At 42.8% G+C, this 16,628-nt stretch overlaps 1 protein-coding gene across 1 annotated transcript in view; it reads left to right on the forward strand.

Annotated features, from left to right (window-relative positions):
• The window catches only part of csmd2 (CUB and Sushi multiple domains 2), a 1,856,113-nt gene that overhangs the window by 1,103,328 nt on the left and 736,157 nt on the right, over positions 1-16,628 (forward strand). Inside the window, exon 7 of the mRNA XM_078566065.1 lies at positions 14,592-14,704. Coding sequence (XP_078422191.1) covers positions 14,592-14,704 — 113 coding nt within the window. The remainder of the gene's footprint in view (positions 1-14,591; positions 14,705-16,628) is intronic.

Here is a 16,628-nt window from a genome sequence, read left to right on the forward strand (position 1 = left end):
CTGCTGGCTGATTCTTGTTTTCCAGGCAGCATTCAGTTCAGTGACAAACATTATAAATTAAGGCGATGCATTTGCTAATTAAAAAACAGATTTGAATTTTTGAAAAACACTGGACTTTTGAGAGGCTTAAATAAAGGAAATTAGCATTGAAAATAAATAATTACTGAGATCACACCTGGAGTATTGTGTGCAGTTTTGGTCTCCTTACCTAAGAAAGGATATATTTGCCGTAGAGGGAGTGCAGTGAAGGGTCACCGGACTGATTCCTGGGATGTCAGGATTGTCATATGTGGAGAGACTGGGTTGACTAGGCCTGTATTCACTGGAGTTTAGAAGAATGAGAGGGGATCTCATTGAAACATATAAAATTCTGACAGGGCTGGACAGGCTGGATGCAGGGATGATGTTTCCTCTGACTGGGGAGTCTAGAAAAAGGGGTCACACTCTCAGGATATGGGGTAGGCCATGTAGGACTGAGATGAGGAGGAAATTCTTCACTCAAAGGGTGGTGAACCTGTGGAATTTTCTACCACTGAAGTCTTTGGAGGCCACATCACTGAATATATTTAAGAAGGAAGTATATTTCTAGACTTTAAATGCATCAAGGGGTATGGGGAGAGAGTGGGAGTATGGCATTGAGATAGAGGATCAGCCATTATCATATTGAATAGCGGAGCAGGGTCAAAGGGCCGAATGACCTACTCCTGCTCCTATTTACTATGTTTCTAAGGCATTCCTTGAGAAAGAATGAGTGTGCTGACACGAAGTGAGGACTAAATCAGGCTGAATTTTAACCAATAACCTGCTTATGCTCACAGTCAAGGTTTAAGTAAAAAGAATGGCCATTTAGATGAGTTCCTGCAAGGTAATTGGTGATTGTGGAACTGTACACTGGCAATAAGTTAAATGTGGTAATCAATACAGCTTAAAAGCATTGATGAACAAAGGGAAGCATAAACTCCCAGGAAAAGTGTAATTCCTGAAATTGATATTTGCCATCGTCCATGTTAATTTGTTCCTCTGATTTGAAGGATGGGGCTTCGGTTTTTACTTGGTGCACCCTTTGAGATGGAAAGATTTGAAGAAGGCAGTTTATGCCTAAAGATTCACCAAGGTACCAGAACAAAGAGGTTATACCTATCAATAAATATTGAACAGGCCAGGGTTGTTTGCAGAAAAGAGAAGACTGAGGTGATGACCTGATAGCGGTATTCGAGATTATGGAACGGTTTAACAGAGTAGATACCCCTTTCCACTTGCTGGCAACAGGAATATATGCCATGAATCCAAAAATGAATTCATTAGAAGCTTCCTTCTTCCCTCCAGGCGGTGGTGAGAATGTGGAACTTGCTACCACAAGCAGTAGTTGAGGCGAGTAGCATAGATGCATTTAAGGGAAAGCTAGGTGAGGGATAAAGGGCTAGATGAAGAGGGATGGGAAGAAGCTCCTGTGGAGCATAAACACTGACATGATCTGATGGTCTGAATGGCCTGTTGTGATGATGTAAATAATTGGTAGTATAACATAAAGTTCTTGGCAGAGTCACAGTGGCTGGAGATTAGAGGAGCTAAGAAAATAGTGTGGTATCTGGTTATGCTGGGTCTCTGATCCTTTGGACGATGTGTTGGGGTTTCCTGTGGAAGTGGGATAGGAGATGATTGCAGGAGCTCCTTCCAGCCTGACATCAGAAATGGAGGCAGAAGCGATGGGATGTGATCACCCTCTGGAATCACTGCTAGTCCCACCTCTGGTGACCTCAATGTACTGTAAGTGGCTGGTAAACAACACCAACTTGGGTTTATGGACAAACATGTGAGGGTGATTCAGGGAGGCAAAATCAGAAAAAAATGGCCACCCCCGCACCCTCCCGCACCCTCCCCCACCCCCCCCGCACCCTCCCCCACCCCCCCTGCACCCTCCCCCACCCCCCCCGCACCCTCCCCCACCCCCCCCGCACCCTCCCCCACCCCCCCGCACCCTCCCCCAACCAGCACCCACCCCACCACCCCACCACACCCACCCACCCCCCCCACCCCCCCACCCCACCCCCCCCACCCCACCCCCACCACCCCCCCCACCCCACCACCACCCCCCCAACCCCACCACCACCCCCCCACCCCACCACCACCCCCACCCCCGCCCCCCTCCCTCCCCAACCTCCCCAACCCCCCCACCCCCAACCCCACCCCCAACCCCCAACCCCAACCCCAACCCCAACCCCAACCCCAACCCCAACCCCAACCCCCAACCCCCAACCCCCAACCCCAACCCCCAACCCCCAACCCCACCCCCCAACCCCCAACCCCACCCCCAACCCCAACCCCAACCCCACCTCACCTCCCAAGCCTGCAAGCAACCCTGACAGGGTTTGCTTTTCAGGCTTTGCTTCTTAGGCTTCCTGCATGGCAAGTCCCCCAACTGATGTTGCTGAGTGAGTATCCACAGCAACGGAATGAGGCCCTTAAGTGGGCATTAATTGCACAGGCTAAAGATGATAGCTTAAATCTTACCAATATTTAGCTGAAGAAAATTGCAGTTTATCCAAACAAGCAGGAAGAGGATTAGCCACGGAAAGATCCTTGGGGACTCTGAAGTTAATAGCGGGATTGCAAGTAGAAAAGCCATTGCAGGAGATGTTCAGGCTATGATTGGGTAGGTAAGAGTGCAGCCAATTGAAGGCAGTTCCACTGAACTGGACAATGGAAGCAAGTCTGTGGTGTGATCGACCAGTTAAATATGTAGTTGGGTTGAAGAAGGCAATTAGCAATAATGCCATATGGTCACAGTCACAGGGGATATAACTTCTTACCTTGGTGAAGTTGTTTTTCAGCAAAAAATTGGCTGCCAGCAGCTGTAATTTGCACTACATATCTTAGTCAGGCTTGGGAGAATGTACAAAGACTTTCTGACACAATACTGCAATCACTGTTTAAATGCAAGTTACTTCATGAGGCATTTGAGTGGCAGCCAAAATGATAAATAAACACAACTGTCATTTTGCCACACATAAGAGCAATGTGATGAATGACCAGGTGGTCTTTATTTGGTGATGTTGGCAGAAATATTGGTTAAGAGACTGGAGAAAGCCATTTTTAAAAACTGTGTCATGGGGTCTCTATGACTGTCTGAACCAATATAACACACTCACCTGAAGGATGGTACCACCTGCAGTTGCATGCTCAACTTCTGACCTGACTCTCAAGCTTCTAACACTGATGTTAGATTGCTCCCAATTGTGCCAAACTTCTGCTAACAAAACAAAACATTGTGTTGTAAATAAATTGGTACTTATATTTTTCCCTCCAGTTGAAATCTTTTCAGTGTAACCTAAATGGCATTAATTGAGCGAACGTGACATTAAAGCTGATAACCAAAATACATGAAGCAGTCACTCGCAGCAACACTCGCTTCTGTACAACAGCCTACGGCATCAAATGCATGAATCCCACATTAACAATGAAATATAATATCTGGTATATAAATTGTCTGTTGTAAGTCCTCTGCTGTTGCTTTTATACCTACCGTTGCACACCAGTTGCAGTAGTACAGGTTACACAAAGTCAGTGGCCACGTTTTATTTATTGTTTCATGGAATATAGGTGTCACTGGCTAGGCCAACATTATTGCCCATCCCTAATTTCCCTTGAGAAGGTGGTGGTGAGCTGCTTGTTGAACCGCTGCAGTCCATGTGGTGCAGGTACACCCACACTGCTACTGGAAAGGGACTTCCAGGATTTTGAACCAGCAACAGTGAAGGAATAGTGATATAGTTCAAAGTCAGGATGCTGTGTGATTTGGAGGGGCACTTGCAGGTGGTGGTGATCCCATGCATTTGTTGCCCTTGTCCTTCCATGTGGTAGAGGTTACGGGTTTTGAACATGCTGACGAACTAACCTTGCTGAGTGATGCAGAACATCTTGAATAAAGTAAACAGTGCTGCAACTGTGCATTGGTGGTGGTGGGACTAAATATTTCAGTTGGTGGATGGTGTTATGTTGTTATAATGATATAAAGACACCAATCACTTATAAAGGATTGGATAAACATGTGGATTCCTTTATCGAGATTAGGCACATGGGAAATTTCATACATAGGTGGAAAGCTTGAAGACATCAGCAGCAGAGCTACATGTGTGTGCTTCGCTCAAAGGCAAACGTGAAATCAAGATTGGATCACATGACACATTTGCCTTCTAGTGATGTCATGCTACTATCCCTTAAAGGCATAGTACAACATTCCCCTTTTCAAAGATACTTTCCCCCCCCCCCTTCCAAAAAAGTATAACTCTTTATAACACATGTTCATGTTTAGTTACCATTACAAAAGTGTATAAGACTGATGAATCTATGATTCTCTAAAGCATAACTCCATAGGACCTTGGTTTGGAACAAATCCCTGTCACCGCAGTTGGTTGTCAAGTGCCTTCTGTGAGATTCTAGATGCAAGCTTCTTTTTCCCTGCATTTTTTATTGTGCAGTTGATCATCATCCCTTGCAGTTTTAAAAGCTGCTCTCTAGTTTCTGAGAGAGTAGAATGTGTAAGAGTAGGCAAATTGTTACGCACTGGTCTGCTAAACATGAGCTCTGCCAGTGATGGAATGGTTGCACTTAAAGTTGTCACTCTCAAATGTAACATTGCAATGTTTATATCTTGCTTGGTCTGCCTACATTTGACTTCACCCTGTGAATCATTCATTCAGCTAGGCCATTAGATCTAGGGTAATGAGGAGAAGAAATAGTGTGATGGATATTCCACTTCTCTCACATACCCTGAAATGGCTTACCAATAAACTGCGGACCGTTATCCATAATGATCTCTCTAGGCACACCAAATAAACTGAAAATAGCACTTAGAGTGTGTGTGACAGTTGTGCTTGATGTATTGTGCAATTGTCAAATGATGGGGTACTTGATAAAGTAGTCAACAATGACGATGAAGTCAGTGCCATGGACATGAAAGAGGTCGGATGCGATTTTGGACCAAGGATGGATAGGAACTTCACGTAGAATCAGTAGTTCTTTGTGTTGACTTGGCATATGCTCTTGATATGTCTCACATTTATTGACGATGACTTCAATATCATTGTTCATACCCGGCCAATAGACTGTCTCTCTTGTGAGTCTTCTCATCCAATGAATACCCATGTGTGAGTGATATAAAGTTGCTGAAGAATATCAGGTCACAAAGATTCCAGTATGATGACCTGCCTGTCTTTAAAAATGACTCCCAGGAGAGGCCTAGCTCATCCCGATAAGGCCAAAATGGTCTCGTGTTCGTGGACATCCTGAATTGAATCAGACTGTTCTTCAGTTATGGTTTTCTGCCGGTCCTGTTGTGCAGAATCTTTCACCGCTTCTTCTTGTAGCTGCTGGAATTTGCATTGTGAAAAATGTACCAGATCAATTTGGAGAATATTTTCAAGTTCAATAGCAATGAAGTCAACTTGGAAATCCAAGGGCATATCTTCTGTTTTCACTGGGTTAGGCAATCTGCTGAGTGTATCTGATGTGATCATCAAGTTACCTGGCTTGTACCTAATCTCACAGCTGTAACCTTGAATCTTTATCAAGAGATGTTGCAATCTTGGTGGTGCACTGGTCAATGGTTTTTTTTAAGTCATCTCCAGTGGCCTGCGGTCAGTCTCTACCACAAACCTTTTGCCAAATAGGTAGGTATGAAAATGCATGTTTCCAAACACGAAAGCTAATGTTTGCCGCTTGATGTTGGAGTAGTTGGATTACGTTACAGACAGAGGTTTTGAAGCAAATGCAGTTGGTTTGCCTTTTTGTAGTATGCACTCTCCCAGACCTTTCTGTGGGGAATCCATCTCTGAGGCAGTTGTCTCCATAGGATTGTAAAATTGCAATGTTGGTGTTCTGATAATGACTGTTTCAGAGCTTTGAAGAGGTATTAGTGGTCTTCATGCCACAGGAAAAACACATCCTTTCTCAACAAGACTTTTGAGTGAAATTGGGAATGTATGGAGAAAGAAATTAAAGAGATCTAGACATCTTCGAAGATTGTCCTTATCTTGAGGAGTTGGCATAGCTTTTATATCCTCTATTTTACTTGAATCAAGACATATGCCAGCAAGGGAATAAATAAAACTGAAGAAATTGACCTGCTGCACATTGATGGTACATTTCAGACTGTTGAACACTAATACTTCATTACATGCTGCTTGCATCAATAAGTGCAGATTATTGTCATGTTCTTGCTTTGGTCTGCCCACAACAGCAATGTTATCGGCAATACAGGTGCATCATGGCACAGTGCATGTAATGCAGTCCATGTGAGCTAACAGCCTGAAAGGAAGTCATTGAAAATAGTATCAGCTGAATGGGGTACAAAATGTAGTAAGCACTTGGACTTATCTATGAGATGTACTGACCAGTAGCCATGCTTGGCATCCAGCTTTGGGAAGAATTTTGAAATGGCAAATCTCAGATTTAACTCTTCTCATGCGGGTATTTTGTAAGGACAACATTTCAAAGCTGCATTTAGACATCATGGGTCTAGACATACTCTCAATGATCCATCCTTCTTTATGACACATGTAATTGAGCTGTACCAATCTGTGTGCTCTTGTACTCTTCTCTGTCTTTCTCTATTTTGCCTAGATTGCCTTTTAATTTGTCTTGTATGTGAATGCTGCACGTACATGGTGGATCATTTGATGGACTTGTATTCTCCTGCAAGTGTAATGATACAGCTCCCTTGAAACTGCCAATTTTGTAGAAACATTCTGGATATTTCGATGTTAGGTCGTGAACTGAGGCAATAGATTCTAAGGTTGATCTACTGTGTGAGGTTGACTAATTCCATGGATTGTCAATAGTGCAAGGTCACAGAGTGCTGGTATACTTATAATCACTAGGCCTTTAGTTTCCACGATGTAGAACATCTGTGACACTCAGGAGGATTGCTTGTACTTGCATTCAGAACAATGGATCCTGCACATGGAACTAGTGAACTATTGTAAGCTGAAAGTTGCGCAGTTGTAGGTTTTGCCCTGGCCCTCCACCTCTGTGAATATATGTCTCTTAGAATCCTCAGAGGTAGTATGTTGGCACGTGCCCCTGTATCAATCTTGGCCAATAATGAATAGTCACCAACTTTCTTAGGATAGACAGTTTTAATCTTGGCAAATACTTCGGATAGTGTGATGGTGTCTCTGTTTTCCACGAGATATACAGTGTGAAACATGTGTTCACCACTCATCGTCTCGTCATGCACATCATCATCATTTCCTGTTTTGGCAATCACCTGGTGTGTATGTTTCCTTTGGGATACTGGATAGTCATTCTTATTGCTTGAAGGTACAAGTTGTGTATGGTCTATTTGGAGCATTGCATGGCTCTTTGTAGCTGCATCAGCCTTTGCTCTCATGCACTGGTGCATGGAGAAGTCCACACCTACGACATGTCTTGCTAGGTTTGGGTGTTCTAGTGAGTGCGTCAACAATTGGGTTTGTACTTAGGACCTGTAAGCTTCATCGACCTGCGAGGAACGCTTCGTGCTTATATCCATCCTTGAGTAGCTCTTTAGTGCTATACATTTTGGGCTTGTCTAGCAGATCTTTCTGGAACACTTCAATGAGAATAGATGGGAATTGATTACCAATTCAACAATTCTGTCTGCTAAAGGCAAAATACTGAGAATGCTGGAAACGGACTTGAAACGTTAACTCTGTCTTTCTCTCCACATATGCTGTCAGACTGCTGAATTTTTCCAGCATTTTTTGTTTTTGTTTCAATTCTGTCTGCTAGCTCTGCGTTTGAAAAATCACAGTACACACCCTTTACCCTGCATCTGCTGATGAATTGGTCTATGGATTCTGTAGGCTGTTGTTGAAATGACATGAACTCTAGTTGATGGAAGTTTAACCTGATACTGAATTGGTTTTCCAATGTAGTCCATATCTTTTGGGGATCCTTTAGCTTTCTTTCTATTAATTCTGACGTGTTCAGCCTGTGTAGACCTTCATTCCCAATTGCTCGGCAAATTTTTATGGTTAGCTTGTCTGTTTCAAACACATCAAGAATCAAGAAACCATAGCTCTGTAGGCTGTTTAAGGATTTTGGATTTGGATAATAGGTCAGCTGCAGCCCAATTCAAACTGGGGAATTTTGTGAACATTCTGACAATGCCCATTTGACCTCCCTTCTTCTGTAGTACCTAGGATGAGTGTTACTGGAGCTGCTTTTGTGTGCTTTTCCAAAGCTCTACCCGTAATAATCGCCACCATCTCTGGCCCAATATTTATGATGAGTTTGTTACTTATTTTGTTTGATTCTCCCTCGCACACTATTGATCCATTCCACACCCTGGTCACTTGCCTTTCCCAACTGAGCTAACCTGGTGCTGGTCATTTTGATGCGCTGTCCCACTCATAGCACTGACAGGCTATGCACTGCAATCTCACCACGAGGAATCCATCTGCTTACCAGCTATTTATTCCAGCAACTTCACTATGTCTTCCAAGCTTTTCTATGCAGTCACCATACTGCAATTTCAATCTCCGATGCTGCTACTGCATTGTGTCTGACCAGAATGTCAAGGGTAATCTCAGCCATGTAGCATGATCTAAGACTATTCACCATGTTGTAACTGCACTTATTCTTGCTGCCAGGCTGCTTGACCATAGCTGAGTACCATGTTGTGTTGTTATAATGATATAAAGGCACCAATCACTCATAAGGGGTTGGGTAAACACGTTGTGGGTCCATGTGTTAAGACCAGGCACACGGGAACTTTTATACATAAGTAAAAATCTGGAAGATATCAGCAGCAGACCTGTGTGTGTGTGTGCTCTATTTGAAGGCAGAAGAAAAACTAAAACTGGATCACGTGACACACTTCCCTTCTAGTGATGTCATGCTGCTATTCTTGAAAGGCAGGTTACAACAGATGGGATGTCGATCAAGCCAACTGCTTTGTCCTGGATGGAGTTAAGCTTCTTGTGTATTGTTAAAGCCACACTCATCCAGACAAGTGGAGAGTATTCCATCACAATCCTGACCTGTGCCTTGTAGATGATTGACAGGTTTTAAGGAGTCAGGAGGTGAGCTACACATCTCAGAATTCCCAGCATGTATGTAAACACACAAAGCATGGTAACATGATATTGATGAGCTGCAGGCACAAATAGTCACATGGGTTTATGATGTTGTGGTAATAACAGAGACATCGCTCAACAAAGGGCAAGACTGGGCACTAAATGTCCATAAGTACAAGAGGTTCAGGTGAGATTAGGGAAGGCACATAAAGGAGGAGGTGTGAAAGTATTGAGTGAAGACAATATTATAGTACTGGAGAGAGAGGATCTCCTGGAAGGGTCAAGGGCAGAAGTTATTTAGTTAAAGGTAAGAAACAATAGTGGTACCGTTACACTATTGGATATTGCTGAAAAAAAGGCATGCTTTCGAAGCTTTTTGTCTTGGCACTCATCGGGAAGATTCACAAAAATACCAATCCTAAAGTTAACAACAATTTATACTGCATGAGAAAAGAGTGCTGATTGGTTGGCAAGTGGACTCTTTTTGGTAGATGTGTTGCCATGGAGAATGCACCAGGGAAAAGTTAACTGCCAATTTAATAATATGTTAAATAATAAATTAAGAATATGCGAAAGATATAGAGGAGCAAATTTTCAGGAAAATTACAGACAGGTGCAAAACCGAAAGCAATGGTAACGGGGGACTTAAATTATTCGGATGTAATCTGGGATAGAACAGCTGTAAATGGCAGAGAAGGGGAAGAGTTTCTGAAGTGTGTTCACGACAGTTTTCTTGATCAGTTTGTTACTCGCTGATAAAAGAAGGGATTGCTGGATCTGGTTCTGGAGAGTAAGGTAAATCAAGGGGATTAGGGGCCTAATTTTGCAGTCCCAGTTTGGGACTGCATGGAATCAGGGCCCAGGATTTTTCAGTTGGCGAGCAGGGGCGGGCCCGACATGCCGGTGCATAAAGTGACACGCGATGATGTCGGGCGTGCGTCCCGACATCATTGCTCTGTCTCATGATGTTTCATTCGGTGGGCGCACGCTGGAATTGGCTGCGCACCCGCCGATAATTGAAAAGCCTATTAAAGCCATTAACTAGGTAATTAATTTCAAGTTTACGCTGCCCATCCAACCTTACGGTTGGCGGGCAGGCTAAAAGGCCAAGCGGCCTTTACGTTTTTTAGGAAACCTCATCCACCAGCGGGATGATGTTTCCTAAAGATTTTACGAATGAAATAAAAAGTATTTCAGAAAAATAGAAACATGTCCCATCTCATGTTACAATAAATTTTTATTACGTTTATTTATGTTTTTCAAAAGTGCTTCAATCTCCCTGAGGCAGCTCTGTGTCTCAGGAAAATTGAAACGCTCTTTTGCGCGCATGCACGAAAGAGTGCTGGCCCCGACTCTCCCTCCCCCCTCCCATCCACACCCCCCCCCCCCCCCCCCCCATGCCCTGCACAGGTAGCACTGAGTGCTACCACTCGCGTCTTATGCTGTGCGGGCCTTAATTGAGTCGCCCGCGTAAAAAGGTGGCGCGGAGCCGATTGCGGGCGGCGGTTGGTTCTGCGACTGCCCCCGCCTGCTCCCACCGAGCCCACCCGCTCCCGCCGAGCCCACCCGACGTGGGAAAAATTCTAGCCAGGAAATAGAAAATTTGAAAGTGCTGTGAGGCAGATAGTGAGAGACTTCAAGAGGACATCATCAGACTGCTTGAATGGGTGAACATGTGGCAGAGGAGTTTGGAATGACGCATTTTGGTAGGAAGGATGAAGAGAGGTAATATAGAATCCAGGGTACAATTTTAAAGGGGTAGCACGAACAGAAGAACCTGGGGGTGTTTGTGCACAAATCGTTGAAGGTGGCAGGGCAGGTTGAGAAAAAGGCTAAAACAGCAGATAGGATCTTGGGCTTTATAAATAGAGGCATAGAGTACAAAAGCAAGGAAGTGATGATGAACCTTTATAAAACACTGGTTCGGCCTCAAATGGGGAATTGTGTCCAAATTTGGATATGGCACTTTAGAAAGGATGTGATGGCTTTCGAAAAAATTATGAGAATGGTTCCAGGGATGAGGGACTTCAGTTTTGTGGATATATTTGGAGTAGCTGGAGTTGTTATAGAATCATAGAATCATGGGGTTATACTCCTTACAGAAGAGAAGGAAGAGAGATTTGATATAAGTGTAGATAGGGAGAAACTGTTCCCATTGGTGGAAGGTTCAAAAATCAGAGGACACTGTCTTAAGGTGATTGGCAAAAGAACCATGGACATGTGGAAAAACCTTTTTACACAGCGAAGAGTTAGGATCTGGAATGCACTGCCTGAGAGTCTGGTGGAGGCAGATTCAAACGTGGCTTTCAAAAGGGCATTGGATCATTATCTGAAGCAAAAAATGCAAAGTTTTGGGGAAAAGATGAAGGGAGTAGGACTTCTTCAAGAAGAGAAGGTTGAAAGGAGATATGATAGAAATGTCAGAATCATGTGCAGCCTAGACAGAGTAAATAGAGGGAAACAGTTCCCATTGGTGGAAGGGTCGTGAACCAGAGGATACTGATGTAAGGTGAAGTAAAAACAGAAAATGCTGAAAATGTTCAGCAGGTCAGGCAGCATTTGTGGAGCGAAACAGAGTTAACGTTTCAGATCAATGGTTTTGATGAAGGGTCAAGGACCTGAAACGTTAATTCTTTTGTCTTTCCCCAGATGCTGCCTGACCTGCTGAATATTTCCAGCATTTTCTGCTTTCATTTCAGATCTCCATCATCTGCACTATTTTGCCCTTGTATCACTGATTTAAGGTGATAGGCAAAAGAAGCAACGGCAATATGAGGAATTTATTTTTTACGCAGCGAATGGCCAGGAGCTGGAATACACTGTCTGAGGCTGTGGTGGACGTAGATTCAATCAAGGCCTTCAAAAGAGAATTGGATAATTATCTGTAGAGAAAAAAGTATCAGGGCTATGGGGAAAGGGTGGGGGAGTGGGTCTAATTGTTTTGCTCTCAAAGGGAGGCAGTACAGGGATGACAAGTTGTATGTCTTTATGCTTCTGTGCTGTAACCATTCGATGATTCTATATGACCATATGAACAATGGTTGTTCAGGAAAAGACCAACTGGTCCACCCAGCCTCTCTTAGATCTGACTTTGACATATGCAGTCCCCACCCCACCCCAAACCATGAAGAGGTGTAAACCTCTCATTTGGGGGTTGGGGGGAAATTCAGAAAATTCCTCTCCAACCCTCTTAGATGAATGAAGGATCACTCCCACCATGATTAATGTCTTTAAAAAGTGTAGGTATTGCTGAGGGGATTTGTTCCACTATTACATGAACCGGCTGGATCTCTACAGTTTGTGCCATGATTATTTCCTGCTCTTCTATTTGCTATAATGAGGAGGAGAGCCCACCAAATTACTCCGGGCATTCTTACATTCTCTGAGAAGTCAGTTACAATCTGGAATCAGCAGAATCCTGAGGAAAAGATGGCCTATCTGCCTTTGCCTTTTACATAGGGCAGGGGAGGTTTGAAAGGAGCTATTTACTGCTGATTTTCTTATTGAATAATTTTGCAAGCTGTGGGACTGAAATTGAAATTCTATAGGTTTTCTGAGAAGTTTGGGATTATCAGGGTTGGCTGCCTATGTTTTAGTTAACCTATTTGGTGCTATTGTTTTCCATTTGTTTTCAGTGAAGTGGTGAGAGAATTGAGCATGTTAAATAAATTTTACTCCCCCTCCTGTAGGCAGTAAAACTACCCAACCGTTATACCATTAGCAGAAACAAGCATGCCAAAGTGTAACTCAAAGCCATGCTCGCAAAAAAATATTCCCCGCTATGGAATGGAGGACATTTTCCATTCTCTTCACTTTTGATTCTCTGAGCTTGTCAGAAGGAGATTGAAAATTGGTGTCAGTCAACGATGATGCTGGGAAGCTCAACGTTATGAGTTCAAGTTCCCTAGGATCATGATCGAGACTGCCATAAGTCATTCCACTTCTGATGCCTGACAGCCAGCAGAGAAAAGAGATCTTTATTTCTTTTGTCTGAAATAGGTCACAGAGGTGAAATGACAGTGATCTGAGATATTTGCCCAGGCCTTGTATTGTTACAGTGCCTTGGTCTTATGCCTTGCCTCAAACAATCAACGGAAGATGATGAGTGATAAAACTGTAATCTAGAGTGAAGGCAACGAGGAATGAAGCATTTTATTCTTATTAATTACTCATCAATCTCTCACGGCATTTCTTGCAGCATATTGAAGGACGTGTTGTGTTATAAGGAATGTTTTCTCCAAAGTGTGGTGGGCAAATATTATGGGATGCATGTGTGGCATTAGCAGCAAGTATGTATTACATGAAAGACTTTTTATATAAGCATCCTTTGGATTAGCTGGGCTATTGTAAATGTGTCAGTGGCTCAGTTAGTAGAGTCAGAAAGGTATGGGTTCACATCCCACTCCAGAGACTTGAGCACAAAAATCCAAACTTGATATTCCGCTGCCAAAGCGAGAGAATGCTGCACTGTTGGAGGTGCTGTCTTTCAGATGAAACATTAAAGCAAGGCCATGCCGGCTCTCACAAGTAAAAAGACCCCATGCCACTACTTCAAAGAACAGCAGGGGAGTTTCTTGGCAATGTTTATCTCTCAATCAACATGCCTCATTCAGATTATTTAGATTATTTGGTCAATGTCTTATTACTTTTATGGGCCATCCTTTCATTGGCTGCTGCATTCCCTAAATTAGAACAATGATTGCATGCAAGTGTTTAATTGTCTATAAGCACTTTGGGATGTCCTGAATTTGTGAAAGGCGCTACATAAATGCAAGTCTCTCTTTCCACTTTTTAAAATGTGTTTATCACCTTGGGGATCCTCCTGTTGTGTCCTCTAAGGATTAATGATGACTTGCTGATTCCCCTGAGCAAATGTATTTTGCCCTACTTAAATCTGTCCTTATTGGTGACAAGGATAATTCATACTGTGGGAATTGATCAAAATCGTGAACATAATCTACTATTCCATTCCCAGCAGTTGCAACCATTATTAATAACCGTAGCAAAATAGTAGTTTTGAAAAAATAAATTATTGGGAGGACAGCTAAAATGGAAAAGTTTGTGTTTAGAGAAGGACTGCGCAGGCAAAGGGTTTTCACACGTTATTAATCATTTCAGTGTTGCCAACTGTGCTTTATGTTAGAGCTGCCAACCCCGGACACATCTCTTTAAGGATTTTCTTCCATTCTGAAGGCACCGTCCTTTTGAGATAAGCAAAAAAAAAAAATTGCTCTGATTCCTTTGAAATGTTTTAAAATTCATAGTGCAATGGATATTCGATTCTAAATAGAAAAGACACGAGTTAGATGATGCATCCTTAATAATGGTGAAAATAATGTTTAATTGAACAACAACTTTGTATTTGACTCAATGAGGTAGTCTGTAATAAGATTCTTTTTGTGATGTGAAGGTAATACAATATTTTCCAGCCTTTGAATGCCAGATGGTTGCAAAAAGCATCTGCCCCCATAGCTGCAAAGGCATGTGCATTTTCCCTTGAGCTTCATTGAATGTTGTGACCTTTTCTTGCAGGTTGACTGGAATGAATCTACCTTCTCCTGTCATCAGCAGTAAAAATTGGCTGCGACTTCACTTTACATCTGATAGTAATCACAAGCAGAAAGGGTTTAGTGCTCATTACCAAGGTAAGATCTTCCTGCCTACTTACAGTCTGAAATCAAGTGTGAGCAAATAATGACATTTTTCAGGTTGAAAATGGTGTTCCTTATCTGAGCATTTCAAATCTTAGCAAGAAAGTGATATTGAAAGGATTAACCAAATTGTTAAGATCCCAAAGCAGATCCCCAAATTTTGTTACAATCTCAGACAAGACCCCCAAATTTTGTTACAATCCGGTAAGGGGCCAGTAACTTTTGCTGGACGGTAGACAGCATTTGAAACCCCACTTATTCCCAAAGAGAATAAAGGGTTTTAATCCAACAGAAGGAAATTTCATATCCACAAGTTAACAAGGCAAACTGTCAATACTATCTAATCTGTTCTCTAACACCCAGAATTAACATGAGGTAAACATAACTGCACATTAAATAAGACACAAAACAGATCCCACAAATTTCTCAGCAAACCACCCAGACATCAGTCATTGCTCTGAATCACAAAAAAACTTTAAGCTCTGCCTCCTCATGAGGAATTTTATTTCCACTCCTTCAAAGAGCTAGTCCGATCCCAGCTACCAGCAGCTCCCGTCTATCTGAGTTCCACAGGTACAATCTTAACCCAAAACGCACACTATTCAGATTTCTCTCAAATCTGCTTCTAGGTCCAGCCTTCTTGGCCCTCTTTTCCAGTTGAGCTGATGTACTACTGAGACTATGTCCCTTGTGATGGCCAGGGCACAGTCCATCAAAACACAAGCATGATCCCAGTTTTTCAGCCATGCTACAACCAGCAACTACTCCTGGGCTTTCCTTTGCCCCAGTAGCTAGCTTCACTGAGCTGGCACGGCCCTGGGTTTTTCTGAGTTCCAATCTCTCCAGCTGCACCAAGCAAATACTGCTCCTGGGCTTCTCATGAGCCCTAACTCCCAGCAACATGGAACTACCAATGGCTTCCGGGGCTTCTCTGAGCCCCAGCCCGCTCATGAAGCTAATGGCAGCACCTAAGCTGCTTGGGGCCGACCTTCCTCTCTGCCTGCTCCCCAGAGAGTTGCTGTTCATTCTGCTCCTGGAACTGATCTCTGTCACCTATTAATATCTCCCAGCAGGGTTCCACCCCTGTTCGTAGGCAGAATTTGATGTATCCAGGCTGGGTACATTCTGAACCTTAAATGTTACGATCTCCAGTTAACCAGAGGTCACCCTCCGCCACAGGTCCGAAATTAGCATTGCTCCACACCTAACACGTGCAGCAAAAAAAAATAGATTTAATCACAAAATATTGTAATTGAATAATAAATACAACTGTGCGAGATTGAAGTGCTTCATTAGTTGTACTAATGTGGCTCCTCTCCCATAAAACTTTGTTCAGGCTTCTTTACATGAAATGGCTAACTGAAGCCTGCCTTAATGCTACCTGTTGGTACATGATAACACCTGAAAGTGAAGTGCACCTTGCATCAAATGAGGAGTGGCTGCCTACAGTATACAAGACTAACAGTGTGTAGGCAATGGTATTTCCATGTTCTCTAAAATTTATCCCTACTTTTGACGTTCACCACTCCTGTACCATTTATTAGGTGTAACCCAAAAGACAAAGACGTTTGCTATTCTCTTAACTGAAAGCAGAGCAAAAATGAAAGATGATGCAGTGAGAATTATAAATGAAAATCGCTATGATATTATTAAAAAGCTAAACAGGTCCAAGGGGCCATATACCTAATCCTCCTATTCACCAAGTTCTTTTATAGCACTGGCCTTCTACATTCATGTTTTAAATCATAAATGGCTATTTGAAGTTAATCTTCAGTTTTTTTATTGGCTTTCCACAGAATGTATGTATTTTTGTATCTGAAAACAAAATAAGTATTTATGGGTTTTGGAAATGTCTTTCAGTTTATCATTGGAGAATTTCTAATTTACATATTTTTGCCAGCTTAGACATTCAATTAGA

This window comes from Cetorhinus maximus, chromosome 21, assembly GCF_964194155.1.
Source record: "Cetorhinus maximus chromosome 21, sCetMax3.hap1.1, whole genome shotgun sequence".
Lineage (NCBI taxonomy): Eukaryota > Metazoa > Chordata > Chondrichthyes > Lamniformes > Cetorhinidae > Cetorhinus > Cetorhinus maximus.